Raw genomic sequence first — 14,727 nt, 5'->3', positions numbered from 1 at the left:
ACTGAAAGGGTTAAATATTGAAACAAGTGTTTGCAGTTTTGTTCACTTCTTTTTGACTCCATGTGAATTTGAATTAGTCGTCACAAAAAAATTAACTTGGTTGTATAGCTACATATACATATATTGCATATTTTCTTATAATTATGTAATTTATATATTATAAATATCACTTAAATAGTAATTTGTCATTTTATGAATCTAAAAATAAATATTTCTTATAGTTAAAAGACTTTGTATTCTGAAACGAATAATATAATATTTGGCATCAAGTTGCGTTGTCACACACGTTTTTTTTTTCAATCCACAACATGTATTGAAAGGTGTGAAGCCATTTCTTGTGTTGACATAAATACAGCTTTATAAACCAAACTTGTAACCAATGATGCGGACATGGGTGCCACAAAATATATCCAGTGTTGAGTGAAATCCATTGACCATAGGGCTGGACCGAAGGAACGTACAGGACTCATGCTGCCACCACTTAGATTACCCTGAAAAAATGTAAAAATTAAAACGAATGAAACAAATAATTTCAGTTAGAAGGAAAAACATTTATTATAGAAATATTTGAAAACCGGGAATGTGAATTTCCAGTTCCAAAATGATAGGTATGGGAATTCACAAATCCCAATGATTTTATAATATGTGGGGTTGACAGAAGTATGAGTATAAATAGTAATAGTCCTAAATCCGTTAAAATATTCAGTATGATGCAGAATCACTGGAGATATTTCAATATTTTGACTATGTTGTAAAGCTTTTATAAATTTGGGTTTGCTTAAAAATTTGTAACACAAAGAAATATAGTTTTTAGACCCAACATTCGTCTATCCCACGGTACATTTTTATTTGTCAAACTACAGGCTGTTGTTATGGACCACTAGTCCGGCTTTGGTTAACCCACTTTATTGTACGGGAAAGGTTGATCAATTGGAAATAAAAATGTTGTTGTAGCAGGGCAATTCCTTTGTTTAAATCAATTTGGATCTCGAAAAATCTGCTTATTATAAGTGCGGCTACTTCCATCAGTGGTTTCAGATTCTCTGGATTGAGTTTAGTAGGCTTTCAGTTATTTAATTTAGGTGGAAGGAATGAAATCCACCTTTTCGGAAACATTCAACCTTAGTTAAGCTGTGAATCCGATGAGCAAAAAGCTTAAAATGGCGGGTACACAAATAGAAAAATTAATAAATTCGGGCCGACTGCAAATTTTATACCTTTAAAAAAGAGAAGGATGTTTACAATACTAAACTCGATAGGGACTATTATATGAGGAATACGTCCTTGAACTTACAGCAAATGACGCTTGGCCTTTATACGGGGCTATATAAAAATATTGAAAAGGTTCTCGAAAGAAATTGTTTAAGACCCATAATGTCAAATGAACATAGGGCCATCAAAATGCCTATAAACGGAATGTGCCTTTATATAAGGGTTATAGCCAAAATCGTCCGATATTTCTAATTTTTGGTTTAAGATTTTCCATCCAATGATAACATCAAATTTTAAATTAAAACCAATTTAGCTGAAAACGTGCCCAAAATCCCCAACATACTGAAAATACGGATTTACGTTATATTGGGGCTACCCCGAAGTATTGGGCAGTATTGATAATTTTTGGCAGGAATATATTTACCCAATGAGAATCCAAAAGATAAATTTACATCCATTTTGGTTGAAAACGAGACGGTGTACCTATAATTCGACAAATCCGGACAATTTGGATTCGATTTTCAAATGTCCATCCGTCTGATACGCACGATAACTCTCAAAGTGAGTAACTGATTTCATCCAAACTTTGCACATCGTAATATCATGCCAACGGTCCATCCGATTTGAACCTTTGTACAACCTTTTTATACCCTTCACCACACTGTGGTACAGGGTATTATGTCTTTGTGCATATGTTTGTAACATGCAAAAGGAAACGAGATAGACACATGGTTCCTTTTGAGAATATGCATAGAATCACTTTCTAAGTCGATTTATGCATGTCCGTCCGTTGTCCGTCTGTCTGTCTGTGCATGTTAAATTGTAAACAAAGTACAGGTCGCATTTATGATCCGAATTGGCTGAAATTTGGCATAGGTCACTTATTCAGCCCAAGGACGAACCCTATTAAAATTGGGAAAAATCGGTTCAGATTTAGATATAGCTCCCATATATATATTTAACCGATTTAATGTAAACGGTCCCTATATATCTATCGATTTGCACGAAATATGGTACAGCCTAATCATTTAGGTCTAGAATGATGTCTGCCAAGTTTCGTGAAAATCGGTCTATATTTAGATATAGCTTCCACATATATAGTTTCGTCCGATTTCATGTAAATGGTGCACCAAAGTCCCTATATATCCTTCGATTTGCACGAAATTTGGCATAACGTACTGAATTGAGTCTAGAATGATGTCTGCCAAGTTTCGTGAAAATCGGTCAAAATTTAGATATAGCTCCCATATAAAGTTTCGTCCGATTTCATGTAAATGGTGCACCAAAGTCCCTATATATCCTTCGATTTGCACGAAATTTGACATAACATACAGAATTGAGCCTAGAATGATGTCTGCCAAGTTTCGTGAAAATCGGTCCTGATTTAGATATAGCTCCCATATATAATTTCGTCCGATTTCATATAAATGGTGCACCAAAGTCCCTACATATCCTACGATTTGCACGAAATTTGGCATAACGTACTGATTTGAGCCTAGAGTGATGTCTGCCAAGTTTTGAGAAAATCGGTCCAGATTTCTATATAGCTCCCATATATAGTTTCGTCCGATTTCATGTAAAAGGTGCACCAAAGTCGCTATATATCTTTCGATTTGCACGAAATTTGGCATAACGTACTGAATTGAGCCTAGAGTGATGTCTGCCTTGTTTCGTGAAAGTCGGTTCAGATTTGGGAACCAATAGGCTGATAGGAACAAAACGTTCTGAAATTACTATAACCTAACCTTTGACATGTTTGTTTGAAATCGCTTAATATTTGGATAGAGCTTCCATATATATTTTCGCCCGATTTCAAGTAAATTGGGCATCAAACTCCTCATGTAGTCAGATTGACATCAAATTTTGCACATCTTACAAAATTGAGCATAGAATTACGTAGTTGCGTTTTTGCGTGGTCCCATTGGACCACTCCTTCTTATTCCTCCACCACAAATGGTCACAATTTTCAATATTTATAAATCCAATATCTTTCCAAGCCTAGATAAAGTCCGAAGTTGGGACCTGTCGGTCCTTTCTTGTACCTCCCCCACAAATGGTCAAAATTTTCAATATTTATAAATCCAGTATTAGGTAAAATGAATGTCGGATTTGAACCAAACTTTGCACAAGCTATTATCTTCACCAATCCCAGATCAAGTACGAAGCTGGGAATAGAACATGTGTCTAATTCCGAAGACCTCCGCAAACCATAGGCCGATGGTTTATATCTGTCGGCAATACGGAATTACACTTTTTTACTTGTTGGTAAGAAAAACTGACATTTAAAATACTAAATTACATTCTTGAATTTACATTTTCTTGAATAACGCGCATAAATTCCCCAAAATACTGAAATTTGGGACGTACCATATATGGGAGCTGCCCTAAAAATATACTTATATTGATAATTTGAAATCTACCAGGAGATATTTCAGCATCCGAAAAGCACAACTACTTCGGTGGGAAAACTCTTTTACGTTCTTTAAAAGACACGGCGGATATATTGGCAATTTTCTATCAGGATCGAATTATTTATTAAATATCGGTAGGAATATTCAGTAGGAAAATGCTTCTACGAACTTTAAAAAATTTGCAAATGTGTGGGTATGGTAAATTGGCATTTTACAATTTTCTTTCAGGAGGATTTTTATTGGTTGAGACCCGTAAAACCCGCAAATTACAGCTGCAGATTTGGAGGAGACAATGTGAAAAAGTTTGATACTATATTGAATTTCTTCAGAGGGGGTGGAAATAATGGTATTTTATTCACTGAGGTCACCAAAATAATTTCAACATATTTAGTTTGAATGTTTCTTAAAAATCACGTTAAAAAGCCTTTATAAAGAAGATGAGTAAACTCTTAAATAGTGTATTCAAATATACTACTTACCGCTGAAAATAGCAATGTTCCAACTGTCAAACCCAATCGCAGCGCCAATGAATCTTGAAATTTCGAATTCTTATCATCCCAAGTCGAACAACAAACGGTAATGAGAATACTCGTTATTACAAATTCGATGGCAAATGCTTGACCCGTGCTAATATTATTTCCCGGCAGGGTCATACAAAATCCATTATCAGTTGACACAATTAATTTTAATAATCCAAATCCAGCAATGGAACCCAAAAATTGTCCAACGAAATATGCCAACACCATATGAAACTTAACGACACCACAAATCCAACCGGCCAATGTTACAGCGGGATTTATATGACCACCCGATACATGACCAAAACACTGGACGGCTACCATTACCATCAAGGCCATATTTAAACTATATTGGAAGTGGGAGTTATCGAAAAGTCCCGTCTCCAGGGCACCCATGCAACCGCTAAACAAAACCATAGCAGTGCCGAAAAATTCCGCAAAGAAGCACTGCAGCACTAGTTTCAGGCGAATATCCATGCTGGCGCGTTGATTCGTTTGCGCGTTTACTAAAGGCACTGTCGAAGCGGAAACAGCCGAAGAAGGCGGCGATAACATGCGTCTACACACTACAAGCTTTTCAAACCAACTAATTGTTGGGGTTGTTTGTTTGGTTCACTGAACAAAACAGTTGTGCGAATGCTTTATATTCCGCAGCTAAGGGAAGCATAGCCATTGAGCAATGGCTAGGTTGAGCTGCCTGGGTTGTTACTGCTTTTTACGCAAACGAAACAAAGAATGCAATGGAAAGAGATAATAATAAAAGCGCTAAACTGCAATTGTGCATTGTTGTCCGAGTGCATTGGTAGAAAATTCTTAAAGCAATGCCCTGCTTGCGAAAAAGTGCAAAGAAGCTTCTCGTATTCCGAAGGGTCAACAAGCAAGATAATGGATGTATATTATAAACAATTCGATTATTCGATATGAAAGTATTGACAAGTGCGAAATAAAAATGAAGCTGTGATATGGATAGAAATGATAATATGTGGAAAATTGCCTCAAGGCAGATAATAATGGAAATTCGGAACGATCATGTAAGTTTATTATTTATTATTATTCTGTCATGACATTTGTAGTGATGCGTACTATTGATATTATCTAGATCAGTTATACTTCTATAGTATTCTGGAACATCTGCTCATTCTTATTAGTCCACAATTTAATTTTATATAAGTTTTGGCATAGCCCTCATATGTATTACTGTACCGCCCCATTTTGAAATTTGGGGTGAGGGTCACTCTTAGTCCGAAGGTGTCAGATAAGGCTGGGCTTTTTGAAATTCATACTAGAACGGAACGAAAAATGGTAAAAATACTAAATATGGTACCATTTGTATTTGGCGAACCGGTGGAGCTAAAACTCTGAAATTCGGAATGAGGATCACTGATGGAGTGCAGGATAGATGTAGTCAAGGCTTTTTGAAAATTCGAACTATAATTATCCGAAAAGTACTAAAATGTACTTATTTTGTTACAATTTCGTAGCATTTGAACGGACAGAGCTAAAAACTTGAAATTTGGAACGTGAATAAAGGTTGAGAAGCAGGGTCGATATAAAGAGGTGGTTTAGGATGTGTATACGTAAAGAACTATATGGTACTATATTTTGTACAATTTTAATTTGGGGATACGGATGGTGATGGAATGCTGAAATTTGAAATTAACAATACCGTCGGAGTGTAGGATTGGGATATGTACGTAATTTTTATACCCTACAGAACTATGTTGTCAGGGTATTATAGCTTTGTGCAGCCCCAAAAGTTTGTAACGCCGCGAAATATTGGTCCTAGACCCACCTTTAAGTATACCGATCGTCATATCTCGACTAGCTGAGTCGATCTAGACATGTGTGTCCGTCCGTCCGTCCATTATAATTTGTAAACACGATACAGGCCACAGTTATGGACCAATCTTCACGAAATTTTGCATGTAGGATGGGTTCTGGCCAATGAAGACCCCTATTGTTTTTGGAAAAGATCGGTTAATATTTAGGGGATGAAATGGACCAAAACTTTATTTTTGTCAGTTTTTCTGGTCGCTCCAGAGGCCGCAATTATGACCCAAACACTGCGAATTTTTGCACGGAGAAGGGGATCGTGCCAAAGAATAAGTATGCCTGTTTTGATAAACATCGGTCAATATTTAGCGGGTCAACTGGACCCTGACTTTTGTGTGAAAAATTACAAAATTTGTATTCTATGGGGTTTATATTTGCACCTGAATGTCCTAGACCCAAGAAGTTGATAGTGTGTTCTAGAGGAGTGGTTGATCTTTAAATTGATACCAATTGTGTTGTTGTATGTACTCGGGTGCGGGACTTACACATAAATATTTACAGGTGCTTACGTATTCATATATTATTTAGAAGCCCATTACCACACTAGAGGGCGGAAATATAGCACTGATCGCTTTGAAATTCTCCATGAGGTTCAAGTTATGTTCATCGACAACGCCTATAATTTTCGGTGATGATCAGATAATAATTTTGGGATGAAATGGACCGAAAACTTATTTTTTGGTTTTTTTTTCAAGTCGATCTATAAGCCAAAATTGAAAACCGAACATCACAACACAACCCACGGTGAAGGGAATCTGGACAAGTGATTAGAAGGGCTGTAATGAATATTTGTAAAATTTGTTGACCTTTAGTCGGTCAAGAGGGTGCAAATATCGCTAAATATTGCCCAAGCTTAGAATATAGAATCACAGAAAGTTATAGTTTCGTGGAAGTTGTGTAGGGTATCATATGGTCGGCCCCGTCCGACTATACTGCTCCGCTCACTGGTTCAATTATGTATACGAAAAGTACTAAATCGTACTATAATTAGTACAATTTGGATTTGGGTGTACCGATAGAACAGGAACACTGAAATTTGGAAATAAGATTAGTGTTGGAGTTTTGGAAATTTATACTTATAGGCACTAAATGGTACTAAATTTGGGACAATTCAAATTTTGGGCGAAGTGATAGAGTTGGAATTTTGAAATTTGGATTCACTGTTGGGTTTTAGGTTTGAGGTATGCAAACAGTTTAGAAATTCGTACTAAATGTTACTAAATTTTATAACAAAACTGGATTTGGTTGAACCGATAAGCTGGAATCTTGAAATTTGGAATTAACATTACTGTTGGAGTGTGGTATTGAGGTATGTAGGAAGTTTTGGAAACTCGTAGTAATGTGTTTTAAATGCTACTAAATTTGGTCAATTATATTTGGTTCAAGGAATCGAGCTGGGATACTGAAATTGGGAGATATGTTTGAATTAATATTAATGAGTACTATATGGTACTAAATTTGGTAAAATTAAGATTTGGGTTAATCTATAGAGCTCGAATCATGAAATTTGGAATTAGTGTCCGTAGTACTGATTTCCAGAATTGGTGTATAGTATTGAGATATGGAGGTATTATTGGAAATCCGTACTAGAAGAGAACAAAGGTACTAAAAGTTTAATTATAGTCAATATTGGTGTGAAGGTTGATTAGCTCTTCTGACATATGCAGTTTTCTGTTAAAACAAAAAAATATATTTATACATGTTTAAATAATGCTGACATTCGTATTAAATTAAGTCTATGTCTTCACATAGCTCCATATAATGATCTGGACCAATTTAATGGATTTCGAAAACTTAAGCTTCTAACCGAAGTGGCTGAAATTTGAAGTTCGATATATCTACAAATTTTGAAGGTCCCCACAAAAGTCCGCAAAAATGTCGTATTTCTTACATTATATCTTTGGAAAAAAACTACTTCAATTTGGGGACGATTTAGAAATAACGGTCGTCTATTTGTATGGCTGGGACACATGATAATTTTCACAAATTAAAGTGATTTGACTATGGATGTGTCTTTTACGCATTCAGATTAGATGTACGTTCCATATATAAAACCATCCGATTCTATTTATTGTAATAATTTCATAATTTTTCAGCTAAATGATACAACGTCTGTCCGAACATTCATCATGATCAATTCATTCCTTGAAACCATATTAACTTAATAATTAAAACGATTAAAACGTCGTTAAGTTAGACAGAGACGAACACCACATTTAAAATACTTAAAATCTGTCGGGACTTTTAATGGGAACTTTGCCGTAGCAAACGCAGATTTTATCCTGGGCCTTAAACATACCGAAAATGGCGCGTATCCTTTGTAAAAATGCTATGTCGAAGGGTTTGTATTGAAATTTCTCTGTGAAGAAGTTGTTTACCCAACAAAGTCACGAGTGCCATATTACAGCCCCTTTGTAATACAAAACCAGTACGGAAAGTCGGACTGGGCTGACTATATGATACCCTTCACCACTTGCGTATATTGTACATATCGCCCATTTGCTGCAAGACAGGCATAACTCAAAAAAAAAATCGATTTTGCAGAAAATGCGTTTTAAGTTTTCAATTTACTCACACTTTATATGGGACAGAGGAACTTTTACAGCATCTCAATTAGAGTGTGTTAGAGATATTCATATGAAAATTTTACAGCGAACAATCGTGAATCATTAACTCGAAAATCACGTTTTTTGAGTTATGTCTCTCTTGCAGCAAATGAGCGATATGTATCCTAAAAGTTTGAAGTCAATGTTCCCTCGAAGGTACATTGAGATGAAATTGAACGAACTTAAATATGTGATCAGTGCATACACATGCGTTTCTGCAACCTATGCTAAATTTAATTTCATTCGATCGGATTTAGAGTTGTTTGCGTACAATGGGACAAATTTATGTAAATCGATTTATAGCAAACCTTATACACGCTATTCGGAATGTCGCACTATTTAAAATTTAATCTCAATCAGACATGCTTTCGAAATATATATTTAAGGGAACCTCCCCCATTCTCGATTTTAATTTTTCAAGATTTTCAATGGGCTGGTAAATGAATACAAATGCTTGTTAAGGTTTGTAACTTTGCACATATATAATTGAAGATTTAAAAGAGAAGAAAAATAATTTACAAAAAAAAATTTTTATTGTTTTGTTGTTGTTTTTTGTAATTAAAGAAAAGTCCTTATTTTTGATGGCGGGCATGATAACTCCTCACTGGAACATCGGAATCCGAAAATTCCAACGGTGTTAGAAAGAGTACATGTCTGGCTCTCGTATGAACTAGGATTATTGACTTCGCTCTAAAATTAACAAAATGGTGGACCTTTGAAAAAATATTTTTGGAAAATCGCCGATTTTTGACCAAAAACCAAGTTAACAAATAAGGAAGTTCTTCACCAATTGGCTTTATCCTAGTTCATACGAGAGCTATACACTCCCAGAGAAACGTTGCAAAATTTGGAACCGATTGGATAATTAGTTTTTGAGTTATCGTGCCCGCCATTCGCAAAAAAATGTTTAGAGAAAAACGCGTTTAAAGTTTGAGAAGCCCTTCAGCCGTCACTTGATGCTGACACAATAAATCGGCTATATCTTCAAGAGTTCTTGAGATTTTCACTTGAAATTTTGTAGAGACATTCTTTAATCAGTGTAGATTCGAATTATATCAACAAAAATTTTGACCCCGAGAATGGGGGGTCCCCTTAAGCTGTCTTCCGTCTCAAACGGACAAACATAACGAGTTTGGTGCACCATTTAGATAAATTCTGAAAATATATATGATGAAGCTATATCTAAATATGAACCGATTTCAACGAAACTTGCCAGAAATTAATTTATATTAACTTCAGTAATTTGTAAAAAAAATATGTGTCAATCAGACTAACTAGGGTTCTTTAGTGCACACTTTATATCAAATCAGAAGAAAAAATATATAAAAGACATATCTAAATCTAAACCGATTTCACGAAACTTAGCACTCATCATTTTGGACTTAATTCAGTACGCTACGCCGGTCCGGTAGTACAAAATGAAAAAATTCGCTGTTGCAAACATAAATTTACTGTGAAAAATATTCATTTCGCCCCCCTGCGTACGTCCCTGAGGGAGCTATATCTAACTCTGAACCAATTTTCATGAAACTTAGCACACATCATTTTAGATTCAACGTATTGATATTCCAAATTTCGTGCAAATCGAGAGATATATAGAGATTTGGTGCACAATTTATATTAAATCGGACGTAAATATATATGGAAGCTATATCTAAATCTCAACCGATCTTCACGAAACTTAGCACTTATTATTCTAGATTTAACTCAGTACGCCATGTCAAGCTTCGTACAAATCAAATGATATATAGGGACTTTAGTGCACTATTTTCCTAAAATCGGAAGAAATTATATATGGGAGCTATATCTTAGTCTGAATCGATTTTCAGGAAACTTAACACACATCATTCTAGACTTAATTCAGTATTCATGCCAAGTTTCGTGGAAATCGAAAGATATATAGGGACATTGGTGCACCACTTACTTTACATCGGACGAAAATATATATGCGAGCTATATCTAACTCTGAACCAATTATTCCCAATTTCAGTAAGGTTCATCCTTGGGTCAAAGAAATGAGTGCCAAATTTCATCCAATTCGGATCATAAATACAATTTCACATCGACAGACAGACGGACGGACATGCATTAATCGACTCAGAAAGTGATTCTATGCATATTATCAAAAGGAACCATGTGTCTATCTGGTTTACATTTGCCTGTTACAAACATATGCACAAAGATGTAATACCCTGTATCACAGTATGGCAAATGGTATAAATATAGTCACTTCATTAGGAAAATGCCCCTATATATAATATAATATACCTAAAATAACGAAAATTAGGGGTAATATATTATAGAAGGATTATACCAAAAATTTGGACCTATATCGACCATTTTTGGTAGGAAGATTTAACACCCAATGAGAACCAAAAATATGAAATTGAAGCTATTTCGATTTAAATAATTCGATTCGAAATTAAGAATACCATGAAACTCATTCGAAAAAATGTGTTTTAAAGGAAAACCCCGCCCCCACATTCTCGATTAAAAGAAACCTTATTGTTGTTTTTAGTGATTGAAGAAAAGTCCTGATTTTTTATGGCGGGCATGATAACTCCACACTGGAACATCGGAATCCGGAAAACAATTCTTATGTGGATTGATACGAAATTAAGTGGCACGACTTGGGTCTAGACAATTTCGTCCGATTTCAAAATTCCCAACTATTGTCTGACTAAAAGAAAAAGTTTATATTATTGCAAAGTTTATATTATTAAATATATTATCTTGACCGATTTCATTTTAATCGTGTACAAAGGCCCTATGTATTTCCAAATGACTAGAAATTATCAAATACTTGAAAACTAATCTCAGAATTCCTTGTATCAAATATTATTGGTCCTTTAGTCCTTTCCTATCTGGTTTTCATTCAGAAACGGTAGTCGGTTTTATTCTTGCAATATTTTCCTGTCATTGGGGATTAAAAATCGGTCTGCTGGATCAAATTTAACAAAATGTTTTCATATTGGTTTAAATAAATCCATTTTAGTCCAAAATCCCAATATTTATTTTTTAGTAAAATCCGCTCTCTCATATTTTAAGGTTTCTTCCCTTATTATCAGTTGTACGAAATGATCTTGAATTTTTTTATAATCATTTGCAAGTCATAAACGAATATATAAGAAAATTATAACAACAACTGATGCTGTACAATGATGTGGAATCTAATGTTTATTTAAAAACTAGTATATAATAAAAGTAGCAGTCATCTGAGTCAAATGACTTTATGTCAATTAAGAAAATGTGTTTTGTGTGTGTGTTTTTTTAATAAAAAACAAAAAACAAACGAGGCATCGTGTTGATCTCCATCATGAGGTTGCCATTCAAAAAAACCCAAAATCGTTCAGGATCCTTAGATAAATAAATCAGAGAGATTTATTTATATTCTGAGTTTGACACCAGGTTTAATAGACCTTGGTTTGCGTTGCATGGAAACTTCAAAATCAGCCGGAACCACTATAAAAGCCCTTATAGAAAAAAACCAATGAAATCAAACCCCTTCACTTCTTTTGATATACATTTTTTAATACTATTTTCGGCCCGTATTTATAAACACAGTTTGTCTATCAATATTTTACTGTTCGTTATACTTCCCCATAATTTAATAAATTACATACAACAATTTTGGAATGTGAAATTAAAAGTTATTAACTGTTATATACAAATTGTTAAAATTTCGATAGAGAAATGACGATAATTTGTGAGTTTTTTTTTCTTCTCTCGCTTCCAGTTATTTTATTATCACAATCAAATAAACAAATTGTTGTTGATCATATTTTTTAATATGCACATAACATTTGTTGTTCCGAAATTCCCTACTCGAGCAATAAAGATATGAAAAATGTTATTATTTAATGAAACTATTGTCTATACCTTTGAAAAGAATGTCACGTTTCGTTGTTATGACGTCAAATATTTCTAGTGGCGTCTAAATGATAATCTGGTATTTGGTAATAAAATTGAAAGTAAATATTTTAAACGGTTAATGAAAAGAAGAAAACAACTTCATAAGGGAAGGTAACGTTGTATGAGTTCTATGCAGGAAAACATATGCATTTCTATGTTGCATTTTTTGTTTAAAGGTGATTAACTCTGAAGGTTGTTCGCGAACACCAGTTGTTAATTGTTCCTTGGTTTTATTGATTTTACGAAAAGAGAAACAAGTACTAGATGCAATATCTTTTGGTAAAAAGAATATACCAAGTGTTCAACAAAGTCTAGAAAAGGTAACATTTTGTTAATTTGTTTGCTAAAAGTTAATGTATTTATTGTGAGAGGACATTGTGAATATATGTCAGATATATAAGCAATTAAATAATACATTGCCAATGTTAAGGTGGTGTGTAAATATACACAAACTCGTGTCAATCATTTGTTTATATTTTGTCTTTTCTAATACACTAAATTTCAATGAAATTCCACAGTGAATTATAACTTTTATGAATCTGAAGGGGCCATATAAAAGTCGACCAAGGCGATCGACCGAGAATATCGCTGCCGTACGAGCCAGTGTTGAGAGGTCCCTAAGAACATCCCAAAACCGCCGTTCTCAGCAGTTGGACATGGCTCGGTCCACATTACAACGGATTATTCGCATTGATTTGCATTTGTTCCCGTAGAAAATTCAATTGACGTAAAGAATGTTGCCTGCGGACAAGCCTCGTCGATTGGAATGGGCCCAAAGAGTCATCGAAATGGCCGAAGATGACGAGCAATTTTGGAACAAAATTATCATGTCCGATGAAGCCCATTTCACATTGAATGGGACAGTAAATAAGCAAAATTGCCGTTTTTACGCCAATAAAAATCCTCAGGAGATTCAAGAAGTGCCTCTTCATGACGAAAAAGTCACAGTTTGGTGCGGCCTTAGTGCGAAAACGGTCAATGGGCCGTTTTTCTTCCAAAATGAAAATGACCATGCAGTTACCATCAATCAGGAGCGTTATCGCGACATGATGACCAATTTTGTGATGCCAATTATTCGTCGAGAGCGTATGAGGCAGTTTTGGTTTCAACAAGACGGCGCTCCACCACACACAAGTCGCATAACAATCGATTTTCTGAAGAATTTTTTTCCGGGCCGTTTGATGTCGAAAAGTGGTGATTTGGTGATTTGAAGCCGCCTGACTTCTTCTTGTGGGGATATTTGAAGTCAAAGGTTTACGTTAACAAGCCAAGGACCGTAGAAGAGCTCAAGGACAACATACGTGAAGAAATATCCGCTATTCCGGCCGAAATGTTGGCAAAAACGATGGAAAATGCAGCAAAAAGGGCACAATAAGTCATCAACGCCAGAGGCGGCCATTTGAGGGGTATCATATTCGAAAATTGATGTAAACAAATCTACTTGGAACAAATTAAATGATTAACATTGCCAACCGCCAAATGTTTATTTTTTTCATTGATTAAAAAAAAAAAAAAACATGGGCAACCCTGTATTCACATATTTATACCCTTCACCACACTGTGGTACAGGGTATTATGTCTTTGTGCATATGTTTGTAACAGGCAAAAGGAAACGAGATAGACACATGGTTCCTTTTGAGAATATGCATAGAATCACTTTCTGAGTCGATTTACGCATGTCCGTCTGTCCGTCCGTCCGTCCGTCCGTCTGTCCGTCTGTCCGTCTGTCCGTCCATGTATTTTTGTGAACAAAGTACAGGTCGCATTTATGATCCGATTTGGATGAAACTTGGCATAGGTCACTTATTTGGCCCAAGGACGAACCCTATTGAAATTGGGAAAAATCGGTTCAGATTTAGATATAGCTCCCATATATATTTTCGTCCGATTTAATGTAAACGGTCCCTATATATCTTTCGATTTGCACGAAATTTAGTACAGCCTAATCATTTAGGTCTAGAATGATGCCTGCCAAATTTCGTGAAAATCGGTTCAGATTTAGATATAGCTCCCATATATAGTTTCGTCCGATTTCATGTAAATGGTGCCCCAAAGTCCCTATATATGCTTCGATTTGCACAAAATATGGCATAACGTACTGAATTAAGTCTAGAGTGATGTCTGCCAAGTTTCAAGAAAATCGGTCCAGATTTAGATATAGCTCCCATATATAGTTTCGTCCGATTTCATGTAAATGGTGCCCCAAAGTCCCTATATATGCTTCGATTTGCACAA

General features: G+C 35.1%; 1 protein-coding gene across 1 annotated transcript; it reads right to left on the bottom strand.

Moving 5' to 3' along the window:
- Window positions 1-296: 296 nt before the first annotated feature.
- On the bottom strand, window positions 297-4,696 carry LOC133338484 (aquaporin-4-like). Its single transcript, XM_061546652.1, has 2 exons — window positions 4,103-4,696; window positions 297-491 (listed from the first exon to the last, which is right to left on the bottom strand). Exons 1-2 carry the CDS (start codon window positions 4,694-4,696, stop codon window positions 297-299), a joined length of 789 nt encoding a protein of 262 aa, XP_061402636.1.
- Window positions 4,697-14,727: the final 10,031 nt, after the last annotated feature.

This window comes from Musca vetustissima, unplaced genomic scaffold (assembly GCF_032173495.1).
Source record: "Musca vetustissima isolate MV318-11 ecotype Yass unplaced genomic scaffold, APGP_CSIRO_Mvet_v1 utg32277, whole genome shotgun sequence".
In the NCBI taxonomy this organism is placed as follows: Eukaryota; Metazoa; Arthropoda; class Insecta; order Diptera; family Muscidae; genus Musca; species Musca vetustissima.
Note: the sequence above shows the minus strand (reverse complement) of the source record. Positions and strands in the feature narration are given on the sequence as shown.

Bases quoted from the DNA above. Each gene is read 5' to 3' on its own strand.
- LOC133338484 (XM_061546652.1), bottom strand. From the start codon at position 4,696: ATGTTATCGCCGCCTTCTTCGGCTGTTTCCGCTTCGACAGTGCCTTTA. The intron at 492-4,102 runs GTAAGTAGTATA...ACATTTTTTCAG, and splicing joins GAACATTGCTATTTTCAGCG to GGTAATCTAAGTGGTGGCAG.